Source organism: Gadus macrocephalus, chromosome 10 (assembly GCF_031168955.1).
Source record: "Gadus macrocephalus chromosome 10, ASM3116895v1".
In the NCBI taxonomy this organism is placed as follows: domain Eukaryota; kingdom Metazoa; phylum Chordata; class Actinopteri; order Gadiformes; family Gadidae; genus Gadus; species Gadus macrocephalus.
Window position 1 is genome coordinate 5,311,882 of NC_082391.1, and position 17,148 is coordinate 5,329,029.

The 17,148-nt window shown below is 49.7% G+C and overlaps 1 protein-coding gene across 1 annotated transcript in view; it reads right to left on the minus strand.

Annotated features, from left to right (window-relative positions):
* The window catches only part of psd2 (pleckstrin and Sec7 domain containing 2), a 39,406-nt gene that overhangs the window by 13,564 nt on the left and 8,694 nt on the right, over positions 1 to 17,148 (minus strand). The window contains 7 exon segments of the mRNA XM_060062200.1: positions 1,051 to 1,109; positions 1,924 to 2,075; positions 2,890 to 2,970; positions 4,037 to 4,228; positions 15,850 to 15,971; positions 15,973 to 16,134; positions 16,136 to 16,645. Coding sequence (XP_059918183.1) covers positions 1,051 to 1,109; positions 1,924 to 2,075; positions 2,890 to 2,970; positions 4,037 to 4,228; positions 15,850 to 15,971; positions 15,973 to 16,134; positions 16,136 to 16,645 — 1,278 coding nt within the window.

The window sequence follows — 17,148 nt, forward strand, 5'->3', positions numbered from 1 at the left end:
AAGAGGGAACGGAGAGGAAGAGAGAGCAAGAGGGGAGAGGAAGAGAAAGAGAAAGAGAGGTGCTGAAAAAAAGAGAAGAGAGAGAAAGAGAGCAGGAGAAAGGAGAGGGAGAAAGGATGAATTCAGAGGGTGAGGGAGATAGAGAAGTGAACCAAAAGAACACAAATGGAAACATGCCACATCGACGATAAACGCTTTTCTGCTAAGCTCTCGGCTTTCTCAAACAGTGATGCTCCTAATAATAACGGGATGTGAAACAGTAACTATGGAACAATAATATTGTGCTCCAGATTGGGAAACAAATAACAGTGCTGCCACGTTGCCTCTGCTCGCTCTGAGGAGATCTGATCTTTCCATTGTTCCTCTGGGCTCGGCTGCTCAGCCCTGGCGTCTCCAGGCATGATTCCACGTTGTGATGACAACGTGGAATACCGCCACACGAGGTCCCAGACCTGACACTCATCTGACCGCTGGGTCATGTGACCACACAAGAACGGATCTGCCCTCTGAATCAGGCGCTAAGGCCTTTGATCGGGGCAGAGCTTTTGTATGTCAACATGGGAGCGATCCAAAGAGAGGAGGAGGGGGGGGGGAGGGGGGGGAAGAGGAGGGAGGAGGAGGGAGGATGAGGGGTGGGGAGGGAGGAGCAGGAAGGAGGAGGGAGGAGAAGGGAGGAGGAGGGAGGAGGGAGGAGAAGGGAGGAGGAGGAAGAGGAGGAGGGAGGAGAAGGAGGGCGGGAGAAGGGAGGAGGAGGGAGAAGGGAGGAGAAGGGAGGAGGAGGAAGAGGAGGAGGGAGGAGAAGGGAGGAGGGAGGCAGAGGAGGGAGGCAGAGGAGGGAGGAGGGAGGAGCAGGAAGGAGGAGGGAGGAGGGAGGAGAAGGGAGGAGGAGGAAGAGGAGGAGGGAGGAGAAGGGAGGAGGGAGGCAGAGGAGGGAGGCAGAGGAGGGAGGAGGGAGGAGCAGGAAGGAGGAGGGAGGAGGGAGGAGAAGGGAGGAGGAGGAAGAGGAGGAGGGAGGAGCAGGGGAGGAGGGAGGAGGCGGTGGGTCCGTACATGTCCGTGCAGGTCGGTGTTCAGCAGCATCAGGGCGCAGGTTAATGTGTGAGCTCCGTCTGCAGGCACACAACAAGACACACCTGAGGGCGGGTCGCTGTCAGGGCGGGCAGCCGCCGCCGCCGCCGCCGCCGCCGACACATGCACTCACGCGGAGCCACAAACGTCACACCCACTCTAGGCCCGGGCAGGCACGGGCTCACAGCAGGGGCTCAGGTAAAGGGGTGGTGTTGAGCAACCTGGTGTGAGTGTGATTAGCCGTTTGAAAAGCAGCCTTCTCGTGTGCTTTAGTGATGTCCCACGTGAGAGTGTCCACCTAGATGTACGGATAGATCAGCAACATTTGGTACGGTCCACTGGGTAGACTGGTGGACTGGTCTATCCAGCACACATCTAGGTCGACACGCTGGCTTGTGTCACTGCACCACAGGAAAAGGCAGGCCTCAAACAGTGGTAACGGCTGATGACGCTCACACCGGGTGGCATAACATCGCCCCTTTAACAGAGATCATGTTCTCTGTTTCCTAAGTAATCAGATATCAAGATATCAGGAACACTCAATATTTACTCAATGCTAAAACCGGTTAAATCTGGTTAAAGTGAGAATAAAGTGAGAATTGATTTGGAGTTATAGTGTTCGATGTGCTATCACAACAAGGGTTATAACTCGGATAGGTCGATTAAATATGATAAATATATCAAAAGCTGTATACAAGCAGTGATATTAGTATACACAAAATGTGCGTGGACAACAAATTACACAGTATCTAGAATGTAATTATTATGCGTACATTAAACTGTTTCATCATCCTCCTCTTCATCATCATCATCATCACCCCCCCCCCCCCCTCCCCACCACGCCCTGCCCCTAACCTTCGTCGCGCTCGCTGTCCTCCTCTTCGTCACCCTGGCCTTCGGACGACGCCATCTGGGGGTTGCAGTGACAGAAGCGCTTGGAGAAGTGAACCAGCACCCTCTCTCTCTCCTGGGTCTCCCCCATCAGAGGGAAGGCCTTCAGGAACATCCTGCACACACACACACACACACACACACACACACACACACACACACACACACACACACACACACACTCTAAGGTTATATTTTTATGCTTTGCTCAATCTCCGATTAAGTTATTACAACACATTCAATCTGACATGTGAGAGACATACAGTATCTTTATGATATTAATATTGCGACTATCCATCATTGCTGACACTGTGTATTACTCAAATGCATATTTAGTACCACAACTGCTGTACTCAAACTTGTAAGAAAATATTTAGAAATTGTTTGAAAAATGTCAAATACGGTGACGAAATGAGAGACTTGGCTTTGAAATACACCGAAGAACTGTCATGGAAATGGAATGGAATCGACGTCAGGTCGGTGGGCTGCGTCTCCGGTTGCACGCGCCCTGCAGTGTGTGTTGCAGCCGCAGCACCAACTCACTGAGTAGTGTCAGGACTAGTGTTACATCAGCTGGGGTAACACACCAGGCCCGGAGGGACAGGTAGGAGAGTAGGATGACAGGTATGAGGCCGCAACATACACACACCCACACCTTTACACACAAACACACACACACCCGCACCTTGACACAAACACACACAGACATACACACACCTTCTCTCACACACACGCTAACGCACATGGACGCAGGCCGGAAAAAAACGGGGATTACAAGTTGTGTTGTGTAAATGTGTGCACCTTGACTACACTGTGCTGAACTCTAGCGCAATTTGGAACAAGAGATTGCCAAACATGACAAATCTTGATCGATACACATGTCAAATGTGCTCATTCACACGCGCCTGCAGGAAGCGAGTTAGACATTACCTCAGGGCCCTGTCCAGAGACAGGCCCGACAGGTCAAAGAAGCTCAGGTACTCGGACGCCACCAGCTGGCTGAAGTCGTTACTGAAGGGAGAGAGGGAGAGAGGGAGAGGGGGAGAGAGAGAGAGAGCAAGGGAGAGAGGAAGAATTTCATATTGATGTATTCCAGGTCATACAAACATGGGGACTGGGAGAGGGCATTATTACCATGTAGAAACATTTAGTGGTTTAGCCAAAACGAGTTGCGATCAAGATGTAGGTATTTTTCTGGCCGTGACAACGCACAGAAAAACTCCACTCAAACTCTGAACAAAGAATCCCCACCCGTGGTGTGTTCAGATTTGTCTATGTGTGCGGTTGGCTCTCCCAGACACACTGAGAGGGTCTTAGGAGTCCTGAGATGAAAAAGGTGGAAGAGAAACCGCTGCGGACTACGAGACGTGACGGACAGCTAACAGGATCGCCCCGCTGAAACTAGGACTGGGTGATATGGACCGAATCTTCTATCACGATGCATGTAATTTCATATATCCATAACAGTATACATCAAGATATACAGTAGTACGTTTTCTCTCAAATCTATGAAAAAAAATGTCTACCCAGAATAACCACAACCACATCATAACTAACTTTTAGGAATCCGATATTCCTAAAACTTTACAAACTAAAGTTACTTTCTCCTTTCTCCTTTTATGAGACTCTTGTTTCGCCTCAGACGGTTACGGGACGTTTGTTCTGCTTCACGCTCCTCCATGTTTGTTTCTGTATTAGTCTCGTACGCTTATTGGACGTAAAGTAGGGGCAGAATGACGTAAAGTAGAACAGCAACAAGGAAAATATCAACGGATAGACGTTTCTCACTGGCCCCTGAAACGCATTTACATTGAGGGGATTTTCCAGACGCTTTTATCCAAAGTGACTTTTAACCATTCATTCACACATCCACACACCGACGGCGGAGTCAACCCCTCAGGGCGACAGCCAACTCATCAGGAGCAGTCAGGGCGAGAAGTCTTGCTCAGGGACACCTCGCCACTCACAGCTAGGAGCAGGTAGGGATCGAACTAGCAACCTTCCGGTTACCGGTCAACCCTCTACCTCCTGACCCACTGCAGCCCTTCCATGCGCTCCGGTCCGTCCCAGGACCTACTTCTTGCCGAGGTGTCGGGCGACGTCGCAGCGCTTGAAGCCCTCCAGGTGGAAGAGGCGTTTGGCCAGGCGCCGGGCGGCCTCACAGTCGGCACGGCAACCGTTGGCCAGCGTGTCTGTGCTGCCGACGCGCTCCAGACGCTCCGGCTCGCAGTCGTCCGTCTCCGACAGCCCATCCGTGAGGTCCGTATCACTGGGGAGCATGCACACACACACACACACACACACACACACACACACACACACACACACACACACACACACACACACACACACACAGACACACACACACGGACATGTACACATAGACACACACAGACAAACAGAGAACCACACACGCACACACACACACACACACACACACACACACACATAAACACACACACATGCACACACACACAAACACACACACACAGACACACGCCCACAAAACCATTTGCAACAACAGGTTATTATTCAGTGGACTGCTTTACATATGGCCCCAGCTGTATGAGATGACTCAACAAAGGAGAGAAGGACTTTTGAACATGGCCTCCCCTCCATGTTTCACCATTTATCAATGACCGGATGGACGCCAATGTAAATGGAATAATATAACTATTAGTCATCAGCATTTCAATTGATAAATGTTGGAATACTCAGTTTTTATAATAGCATTTCAAGATAAATGCATCATTTCATTATTTAGATTTCTGCAAAACCTTGATGAAGTTTGTGGAACAGTTTTAATGAGCAAATTACATTTTTGACATCCTGAGCAGGCTGTGGCAGTGGGAGTATTTTTCCAGCATAATTGCTTAAAGCAAAATGTAAACGGTGCTAAATGACCCGAAGACTGCACATCCTATCACTTGGGTTTCCTGTTTTCTGATGGGTTTATCGGTGGCTTTCCGAGAACAGAGCCGTTTCCCCAGATGATCTCTTTGGACCCCGGGGTAAAAGCAGAAACATGTTCTGCAAGTCGTCATTATTTTTAAATCAGGGATATTCATAGCCTCCATTTCACACTTTGAGGAAGGGATGTCTGAACAAGCTATTACAGTGTTATTACCGGTCCTGTTTAAATAAGTCAATGCAACACACAATCTAATCTTATATAATCGACCCATTCACATTTACCTTGGGCCACTCAACATGTATCCTACCACAGCTACTGCACGCTAATAGGTATCAACAGACCTCTGGTCAGGTATAAACTAACCTTTTGATAATAAAACCTAAATATTAATCTGAAATAACCAAAGCAAAAACCTTACCATGCCAGGTCAAGTTTAAAGTCCAAAGATAACCTACAATTCAATATCGCAATTTAATTTGAAGCAAGATTTCACATAATGTTGACAATTCTCAACCTAGACAATTAGGCCAATGCTATTTTATTTCGAATACCCTGAAGATAATGCATCAGTTAGTTTTAAATGTTTAACAATGTTACAGTCTAGGGTGAAATATCGTCTGGCGTACTAGACTAACAGACAAGCCCTTTGGAATCAGTGGAGCGATGTTAAGCCAACAGCCAACCCTCTAAACGTAGCTCTGGTAGCACGCGGCTAGCAGCAGCAGACAGCTAATGGAATATTCAATCATTTCAAAGCACAGCGAGGGCGGTCTCCTGGGTCCCACACAAGGACATGGATACCGAGGTCAGTGGACACACACACACACACACACACACACACACACACACACACACACACACACACACACACACACACACACACACACACACACACACACACACACACACACACACACACACACACACACACACACACACACACACAGTGCTCCCCAGTGGATTTGGTCAGGGAACCGGAATAATCACGGGGAACCTTTGAAGGCGGATTAAAACAGGGAGGTGGACGCTGCTTGATGCCTGAGACCGGCCTCGTGCAACATTTGGTTTCATTAAACTCTCGTTTGTCCTTGATTTATCCCTCAGACCAGCATCAACATCTCCAACGGTGATGTGGTGGGCAGGGTCGTCTAGGTGACAATTAGATCTAGGTACGAGGTTAAAGTGAGTTTAATCTCTCCCAAGCAGCTCCATTCAGTCTGACATAAAACCCCCAACAGGGTCCACTGTGAACCGTCTGTCCAGCGTATCTTCATAACCCAGATCAGATCACTGGTCCGACCCCACCCACAGTAATTACATCATCTGATTGGCAGTGCATATGAAAATAGAAAAATTTATTTATGTCAACTGCCAATCAGACGGCTCCGTCTCTCAAAACCTGGCGCGATCCCATCTGTGATTGGCCGGCTCCTGAGTTCCCGTGTCAGCATTCCCTGCTGATGATTCAGATGGTTTGCTTTTTTACATAAACTGATTAGGCCAATCGTATTAGGCCTACTCAATTCAATATGCATCCTAGTGTTGTGCTGGTGATCTACTGCAGGTCGCCATGGATACAACGGAAGCTGTGTGTGTGTGTGTGTGTGTGTGTGTGTGTGTGTGGTGTGTGTGTGTGTGTGTGTGTGTGTGTGTGTGTGTGTGTGTGTGTGTGTGTGTCTCTTTGTGTGCGGCATATGTGTGTGTCTTTGTGTGTGTGACCTGTGCTTGAGCAACATGGGAGAAAGAGAGGCTAAATTGTATTCTGCTGTGACACTCTCCATCATATGGCCGTCACATGAACCTCAGAAATGGCCCGGATCCCACAATCCCACCGCACACAGGCACACACACACACACAAACACAAACCTATATCGTTAAGCCGAGCCATAAACAATATCCAGTCTACAGGTTCACCATCAAATTGCCTTGGGCTGTCTGACTGGATTAATTCAGCAGGCGGCCTGACTGAGACCTCCTCATCAATCATTCAATTCAATGCTCATATCAGGCAGGTGGGGGGGATAAGGCTGTCTCCTCAATGATGCCCGCTGCCAATGATAGGACAACTCACTTTCACACACACACACACACACACACACACACACACACACACACACACACACACACACACACACACACACACACGAGGGAGTGCCCACACACACAAATACCCACACCCACACACACATATACAAACACACATACCACACACAAAGTAGCACACCCAACACACACACAGCTGTATAGTGAGAGAGACAATCATATCGAATCCTCCTAAATCCTTTTCAAATTTCCTATTTACCCAACGCACTGGTTCATATCCCATGTCCCCAGGCCTCATATATTCCACTACTTCAAGGGGTGTGTGTGTGTGTGTGTGTGTGTGTGTGTGTGTGTGTGTGTGTGTGTGTGTGTGTGTGTGTGTGTGTGTGTGTGTGTGTGTGTGTGTGTGTGTGTGTGTGTGTGTGTGAGAGAGAGAGAGCAACAGAGGGCAAGATGCTGCACGTCAGTGACTACTCGGTTTGTGTGTCACCCTTCGGCCTCCCCACACCCACTAGGTGTGCCTCTGTGGGGTGTGTGTCTCTTAATTGCATGTTTAGATGTTGGATCACATGACCTTCTCCCACACACACGCGTATTGACACAATATTAACACTGGGCTTTTATAACAGACAAATTGTGGTTCTCAGAAGACCTTAGTGTGTGTGTGTGTGTGTGTGTGTGTGTGTGTGTGTGTGTGTGTGTGTGTGTGTGTGTGTGTGTGTGTGTGTGTGTGTGTGTGTGTGTGTGTGTGTGTGTGTGTGTGTGTGTGTGTGTGTGTGTGTTTCTCTAGACTGTGGCCACATTGGACTGAGACTGCTGCTTATCAATTGCAGCATAACAATTGCTAGTCTGTGGAAATACTATGGTGCTTGAATTGCGTGTTTTCACGTCTGTCGTTCATTCACCCTTATGGTAAACAAATAGAGGGCCCACACGTATAATTAAATTTGCCGTTCGACTACAATTAGTCTGTGCGCAGAGCTGACAATGACGTTATTGCGAGTTAATAGTTCTTTTTTTATAGACATTGCAGAACGGCTGGTCGAGGTTCAAAGAGCAAGTTTAATTGTGACGAGGATAACAGTTAAACAACTTAACATCTAAATAAAAACGACAGCTTGAGATCAGTCCAGGTTTCACTACCTTTATGCTACTTAAGGGTATGATCTGACTCGGATCGATTCCATAATCAATCTGTTTTGCTTTGACGCGCAGCGTAAACCGAAGTTCCCACTAGAATGGGAAGCCAGAAGAACAACAGCCATCAACGGTACAAATAAAAGTATAAACTTACAGAAGTTGAAGTAAAAAGTCAAAATGAACATCATATTCCTGGTTCCACATCGTCGGTGGAGCACCACGGGGATTGGGTGAGCGGAGCTGTGCGCGTCATCCAGCGGTCAGAACTGCGTTCGGTCGCTGATCGCCCAAGAGAACCCGAATTCGTAGTTTACCCGACGTAAGCGGGACGGGGAGTCCCACATTTTTTACAGCTTTCACAGACCTCAAACTTAACTTCCACGACCATATGATGTCTCGTTACGTCAATAGTCAACAGGCAGGGGTTTATTTCCCGTCCGGCGATTCCTTGGAGGCTGTCTGCGTCTGCATGCCCAGTCAGCTCAGGAGAGGATGTGAGGGGCGGAGCAGCCGGCCAGAGCGCATATGAATTATAATGTTTCGACTCCGGGCTGTACAATAGCACTGTGTTTCCAGGCCAAGATACTTCCTCTACATGGAACTAACGGCGCCGGGCCAGCAGAGAATTTGAATATCAGTGCGAACCCGTTGTGCTTTGGCAGAGACTGCACATATGCAGACCTTAGCTGCCATGCCAGGCGAGAATGAGACAAGTGGACAAGGCTATTTAGAGACCAGTTTGATACTGGAAGGGAAACACACTGTAGGTATTCCTGCATTACAGAACCCAAGTCAAAGAATGACAAACACTCTGTAAAACATCTCAAATGTTTGTGGACTGTCCATTAGATGAAGATAAGATAGGACACACCCAACCTCCAGCCCAGATCTAAACACCAGCACACTGGGTGGGGAATGCTGATGCTTATCAGCCACTGACTCTAGGACTATGCATCCCCACCGGCCCGCTCTCTCCCCATGCGTCTCTCCTTCCCTTCCATCTGATCTGAGACAGGAAGAAGAATGGTGAGGGGTAACTCCCCCCGCCCCCCCCCCCCCCCCCTCACCCCCAGACGTATGTGTTTTGTGTTTTATCCCGGAGCAGACAGACAGATATTGTGGGCTCCACACCTTGATCTTGTCTCTGGATGCCGTCTAAAACACGTCTGCATTAGACAGACAACAGCAGCAAAACAAAAAAGGGGCTTTCTTGGAAACAACACAGAGGCTCGGAGCTCGCCGAGTCTTCCTCTTCCTCTCGGACCGTGTTTGGAGTCGTACGATAATAACATTCACGACGTGTTGTTGTGGACACTGATCGCACAGGAACAGAATAAATAAGTAGTATACAAATGCCAGTATTATGAATAAATGTGTGCCACCAACACGTCCCACGGTTAAAACATGTTTCAAACCCAAATGAAAGTGAGAACTTCGTGTTAACATATCATCACGAGTCATCGCGTTATTTTAGGATGACTTCAACTGGCAGCTCCATCCCAACATTAATAATATCATCGCTCTGCTCCCCAGCGTAAAACCTGGAACAAGATGATCACAGTTGGGTGTGTAGTCCCCTTGGATGAGCCAATAAAATCTACAAGACAAAACCACATCCTTCATGTTTGACCCCAAAGCAATACCCTGTTTCAGCTGATTCCTTCAGAACGATACATCAGTGTGTTCTGGATCAGACCAGGGGCTGCGTGTCATAAAATTATTCTGATGCCTACATACAAGTCTCAGTATACACGAGATTACTATTTACATCGGCTCTACTCTACTACAGCCAGATGTGTTAATCAGACACAGCTGGCCTTGTAAACCAATACTGCTACAACGAATCATCTGGTATGTGTGTCACATCTGATGCAAACAGTTTAAAGCAGACGTTAACAATCAAATTATGATTGTAACTCATGCTATGAGTATTTACTGTAACTATTTGTGTATGGTTACCTTGGGTAGAATCTGCAGTAGCTATTTTAGGCTACAACATTTCCGGACCACGTATCAAGGTCACACAAAAATGAGAAACTATAACTATGACAACCATTGACCAAAAAGTGTATTTTACTGTAAACTGCAAATTGTAATTCAAATGTTTTTCTAGTGAGATTATTTAGTCCCATTACATTAACAGGATTAATGTCTCTCTCTCTCCCTCTCTCTCTCTCTCTCTCTCTCCCTCTCTCTCTCTCTCTCTCTCCCACTCCCCTTGAAAGACAAACACACACACACACACACACACACACACACACACACACACACACACACACACACACACACACACACACACACACACACACACACACACACACACACACACACACACACACACACACACACACACACACACACACACACAGGTGACCCAGCCGAGGTGCAGAGGGAGGAAGGTGTGAGACAGTGTGCAACAGCTAGCGTGCCGTATGAACGAGACCCACAAAACAAGACCGAAATAGCCGCCTTTAGCTGCAAGAACCCAATCTGCTCTGGCCTCCGACAGAGGACAAACGTTACTGTTCCTAACCATGATAAGAGCATAGCTCATGCTCCTGTATCAGAGATAGAGCGCCATGGGGCTGTTCCTCAAGGACCTGGACATGCCTCTGGCACAACCCAGTGTGGCCTGTCTCCCAGGAAACATGGCAGGCCTGCAGCACAGAATAAGCTCCCCCAGAACCAAAACACTCATCATGGCTGCTACAGTCATATTATGGGATGCGTCAGAGAAACCTAAAGTCAGGCTATAAATAGAGAGGCGGGAGAATAAATCTGCTGGTGTGATTCAGTCTGTACACGTGTGCATGTTGGCGCGTGAAGTTGTGTGTGTGTGCGTGTGTGACAATATCACCACCACCTGACAGCCATCCAAGTGGATGCATAATCTGTGGGGATATTTAGCCGCACTACAAAACCACACTGGCTGCTTCACTCCACCGTCGTGACACCAGGAAACACGTCTTTGTGTGGCGTCATGAGGCGGAGAGAACAGGTGGAAGGAGGATAAAGGAGAGAGAGAGGATGAGAGGAAGAGAGAGGTGGAGAGTGCAGGGTAACGAGAGAGAGAGACTGGATAAAGATGGGCGTCAAGGCTTCTTCGTATTCACACAAGTAAGCACTTTGTCGCACAAGCATTCGGTGCGATTCTGTTAACGCATTCACGCAGTTGCCCTCATAGCACCCTTGTGTGTGCATATTTATGTGTGTGTGTGTGTATATGCATGTGTGTGTGTGTATGTGTATGTATGTGTGTGTGCGCCAACAGTGTACATGGGAGAGATTAGTCAGAAGGCAGAGCTGCTCGCCTTGACACGGACGCGGCGGCAGCGGAGGCTCTTATCTGTGTGTGTCTGTCTGTCTGTCTGTACGTATGCATGCATGTGGATACTATTCTGTAAGTTTATATTATGTGTATAGACAGCATACTTTAATGTTGGAGATGAGAGAGAGAGAGAGAGAGAGAGAGAGAGAGAGAGAGAGAGAGAGAGAGAGAGAGAGAGACAAAAATAAATTCTATGTAGGGTGGTTTCATTTAACTCTTATTTTATAAACACCGGGCATCAACAGACACACTATTTTCTCATCAACAGCATCGCTATATGTCTCACGTTAATAGTGTAAGTGAGATCGAGTGTGATGAATTACACCCTGCTTTCACAGAGGTGGCGTCAAGGTAAACAGCACAGGTGTGGCGGATGAACCCAATCACGGCGCCGATCCATCAGATGTGTCGCCGCCAGACGCGTTACCGCGCGTCGTCTCCTGATGAAGCGCTGGCTCCCTGCCAAGCGTCTCTCGGTAATTAACTCGGCCCTAACCGATCAGAACGACCGAATGGCGGTCTTGTCTGACTGACGGAACGGCTGGCCGGCGTGACGAACCGACGCGCGGTGCCAAGGACTTCCCTTTTGTCTGCCTCCTCCCTGAGTGACGGCGGGGCGACCGAGAGACCGAGGGGCGACCGAGAGACCGAGGGGCGACCGAGAGACTGTTGTTGTTGTTCCCGTTGGTCGCTCCACAGCTGCTGCTCCGTCCCGTGGTGAAGCAGAGTACTGGCCTGCAGAGACCCAAGGTGGAACAACGCAGGACCATGCCAGAGAGAGAGAGAGAGAGAGAGAGAGAGAGAGAGAGAGAGAGAGAGAGAGAGAGAGAGAGAGAGAGAGAGAGAGAGAGAGAGAGACCGGGAGCACTGTGGGGGAATAGGAGGAGACTGAAGTGGCAGGGAGGGAAGGGAGCAGACGGAATGGAAGAAGAGAGACAGGAAGAAGGGAAAGGATGAAGGTGAGATAAAGGCTTGAAAGAAGGCATGGGAGAGGACAGGGGGAGGGAGGGAAGGGAGCAGGATGGAGGGAGGCAGGGGAGGGATAGACCCGCTGGGACGCAGGGAGATACCGCATGATGCAACCAGAGACCAGACAACACATATGGACCGCAGCGATTTCAGAGAACAGAGTACAGCTGGTATTCACGTCTTGCATTCACTGAGATCGTTTGGTTTTTTCTGACGCTAGGTTCCAAGAGTTGTGCGATGGAAACAATGATTTTGCAGATAATACACAGGATGCTTGTTAACGCGCTCCTGGTTGTGTTTACACATTTGACCGCAGATTAAAAGTAATTTGTCCCGAATTCACCGAAAACCCTTAGGGACCTTTAAACCGTTTCTAGGTCCAAGCAAGAGGTAGAGACTACATTGCATTTATTGATTTGCTACCCCCAGAAAATAAAAAAAATCATCAACAAAATCCATATTATTATATGATGACAAATATATTGCATGATTATTAAATCAAGATGTGGTAAATATATAAAACAATAATGAAAACAACCTAGCCTATGCCTTTCAGACTGCCCAGCACATGTATCCACTAAAGATTTAAGTGTTTAAGTGGCTGGATTGTTAGTTGGTAACACACACACACACACACACACACACACACACACACACACACACACACACACACACACACACACACACACACACACACACACACACACACACACACACACACACACACACACACACACACACACACACATGCGCGCACCCTGCTGGGCAGAGGAAAGCTGAAGACGATGATGTCATGACATAAACAATAGCTCATTCAGCTAGGAGCTGGAGGCCAGGAAGCTAGGCCGTGCCTAAAGGACAACATCTGTCGAAGGAGAGCGAGCAAGGGAGAGCGAGCACCCGAATAGTCAGAAAGAGAGAGAGAGAGAGAGAGAGAGAGAGAGAGAGACCCAGAGAGGGAGAGCGCGAGTGAGGGAGAGGGAGAGAGAGAGAGAGTAGACGTCTAGTATTCCTAATTCATTCTACAAATCCGACTAAACCAAAGATACACTGGGAAACGCCAAGTGGCAAATCCAAAGAGCTAGCTTAGCAGCATCAATAGCAGGAGCCAGCTATGTTATTTTACCTGTGAGTGTGCATTATGAGTGTGAGCTAAACCCCAGGTCACCAGGGCTGCGCAGTGACCAGGCAGACAGACAGACAGCCACGGGTCACGTTACGGTTCCCTGTCTTTTGGTTTCCCATATGGTTCCTGTTATCACTTCCTGTTCGCAGTACTTCAGTGGCCTCTTTGCTCCCTAAACCCGGGTGCCATTAGGGTAATGAAACGTCCAGGAAAAGCCTCAGCTGCTGCTAATAAGACCACATCTCCTTCAGCGTAGCGTTTTGCGCAGGTAGAACCAGAAAACGGGGAACAAAATGGTGGCCGTAGGGGGAGGGGTGGGAGGTACGGGCCGCGGGGGGGAGGGGAGGGCGGTCAGGTAGTATAACAGAAAAGCCCAGACTCAACAGAATGTGGAATCCCAGTGGAGATGAGAGCGGGATTGGGGGTTACTCTGAACTTTATTTTCATCTTTTCTTTCCTTGTTTATTCTTGTTGTGTCCATTGACGCGTAGCTTCTAAGGTTCCCTCCATAATCTATTGGCATTCCACGTTTCCACTCACAGGCTGTAAGGACACTGATGCGATATGTCATTATCTCATAAAAAGAAAAATGGGCTCACAAAGCTAACCACGTTGACCATGAAAGTGGAAAACATGACAATGTTATGAAGGCCAAACAAACATGTCATAAATTATCCAAGGTTATAAGGAAGTGTATGTTCTGCATGCGTGTGCTCCACTGGTCAGTTTTTTGGTCAGTTTTTTGCTCACCTCTAACTCACTGCCTGATCATTGCCTTATCGTCCCTCTCTTATAATCTTTTGCGTTGCCATCACAGATACGCACATAAACATGTGTTGTGGTGTTATCGCTGTGGCTCAGCCCGTTCCTTGTTACTGTGTTTGTTTCCCTGTGCACCGCCATCCTTGTGACGGTGTAATTATGGTCGGAGGAAGCATGGTCGTTTGATGGGTGGGTGGGAGGGGGAACTCCATAGTCCCCTGCCTCCAGGGTCTCTTCAAACCCTCGCTGTCTCAATGTGTCCGGCGCTAAATTACCCAGACGAGGGGAATAGCTGAGCGGCTCTGTGTTTGATGGTGCAGCTCGGCGAGCAAAAGGAGGTCAAAGTCAAACGCTGCAGTGCCCAAAACCGCTGGCTCATTTTCTCCCAGACTTGATAATGTCTAAGCTGGGATGTGCGTCTAAACGCAGGCTGCTACGGGGTCTGGGTGGCATAGATATACTGACTAGATGTGGCCTGTGCTGCGCTGGTCAGTGAACGCATGCGTCAATGCCGCCGCCATCTTGCCGAAGTCTCATTGATGTACGGTTCAAGACATTCACACATTCCTAGGGCAGTTCATTCTTCTGTATTGGCCCTCAGAGCAGCATAACAAACAGCAGAGAACAATAGGATCATGGGGGCTGTACTTTGGCCTGCGTGTTACCTTTTGACCTGGTCACTTCCCTCCATATCAAGGGGTATGTCTTGAAACACAGCGCAACCACCTCCCAACACTTTGCATATGTGGGTGTGTGTGTGTCTGTGTCTGTGGTGGACATTGGGGGGGGGGGGGGGTCTGCAAGTCTCAGACAGACCACGCCCCCTAAACCTACACAAGCATCAGACTTGGGTCTGACTCCAGTGACGCCACCTGCTGGCCTCATTGTGTGTGTACAGCCACACACGCACGCACACGCACACACACACACACACACACACACACACACACACACACACACACCACACACACACACACACACACACACACACACACACACACACACACACACACACACACACACACACACACACACACACAGTGTCTATCGATCTGTTTCATTTTACACATCAGCAGTATAAAAGCATGGACAGACTCTGGAGTCAGAGGTCAGGAAGACAAACTCAGGCTCTACTTGGATTAAGATCGATGAGGAACAACTGCATGTCTCTGAAAACCTACAGCTGTGATACTACCACAGTGTACAACAACACATTAACAACACGTGCACCAGAACCAGCTTCTAATTTCTCAGTGTTAATCCAAGGAAGGCCAGAAGGAGTATTGAGACAATGTTGTTTGGTACGAGGTGGTTGTCATTAATACATTAACACATTTTCAGCCCATGAAATGCAATCCATCCACTCTTCTCATATCATGTGTCGGTAGATAATGTAGTCATAAGGGCAGCTAACAGCAATCTTCCTAGTCATTCTCCATAAAACAGCAGTACTTTGTCTTGTCATTTGGGACGATGATGTGATACAACCACTGTGAACACATTGACAACACACACAATCAGCTGTTGGTAGCTGTTGGTCGCTATGGAGACAGTGGGCGCTATCTAGGCTAAGGAAGTAGAAGATGCTAACGCAGGCTCCTCCTTACCTGCCGGCGGTCCCAAGGGCTCCAGAGCGTTCCTCCGGGGCCCCGCGGGGGTCCGTGTGGTATCCGTTGGCCGTGTCCCAGCGCCCGGGCTGGCTGAGCACACACTCCGACCGGCTCCCCGGGGATGGTGGTCCGCAGGGGGCTCCCCGCCCCGGCGCCGTGCCCGGGGGGGTCCGTCCTGCCCCAGACCTCCCCGCCCTCGGCCCCCTCGTGCTCCTCCACGGTGGCCAGCTCGGGCTCCAGCGGCTCGGGCCCCTGGGCGAAGGCCCTCTGCTGGATGAGCGGCGGTCAGCGGCGCCTCGAAGCTCACGCAGCTGTCCGTCTCGTCGTTGAGCGACAGCACGTCCAGCGAGTCCAGGCTGCTGTAGCAGGTCCCGCCCCGCAGCAGCGCCGACTCCACGATGCGCTCGAAGGTGGAGCTGAAGCCGTCCCTGCTGCCCCCCGCCCGTCCCCCTCGCCCGGGTCCCTCCCTCCCCTCCTCTTCCTCCTCCTCCTCCTCCTCTTCCTCCCGCCCGTCCACCTGCTCAACGATCTCCTCTAGAAGGTGGAGCTGAAGCTGTCCTGGGTCTGACTTGCGGGCCCTAAAGGCTGGGCCTCGCCGACCTCCTCCTCCTCCTCCTCCTCCTCCTCCTCCTCCTCCTCCCCCCCCACCACCTCTGTGACGGCCTGTTCTACCGAGGACTCGAAGTTGGAGCTGAAGGCGTCCAGGTGGGCCAGCGTGGGCAGCGGCTGGCCTGCTCCTTCCTGCTCCTCCTCGTCCTCGTCCTCTTCCTGCTCCTCTATCCCATTCTCTAGCCTGGGAGGGAGAAGAGTGGAGGGGAGAGGAGAGGAGGAGGAGGAGGAGGAGGAGAGGAGAGGAGGAGAGGAGGAGGAGAGGAGAGGAGAGGAGAGGAGAGGAGAGGAGAGGAGAGGAAAGGACGAGCGGAGAGGAAGAGGAAAGAGGAGGGGAGGGAGAGGAGAGGAGAGGAGGAGAGGAGAGGAGGATTAAAGGACGAGACTAGAGGAAGAGGAAAGGAGAGGAGGAGGGGAGGAGGAGGAGGGGAGGAGGAGGAGGAGAAAGGAAAGGACGAGCGAGAAGGAAGAGGAGAGAGGGAGAGGGAGAGAGGAGAGGGGAGAGGAGAGAGGAGGAAGGAGGACGAGCGAGAGAGGAAGAGGAAGGAGGGAGGGGAGGGAGGAGAGGAGAGGAGAGGAGGAGGAGGAGAGGAGGAGAGGTGAGGAAGAGGAAAGGAGAGAGGGAGGGGAGGGCAGGGGGGAGGAGAGGAGGGGAGAAGGAATATGGAAATAAAATGGAGAAAAAAA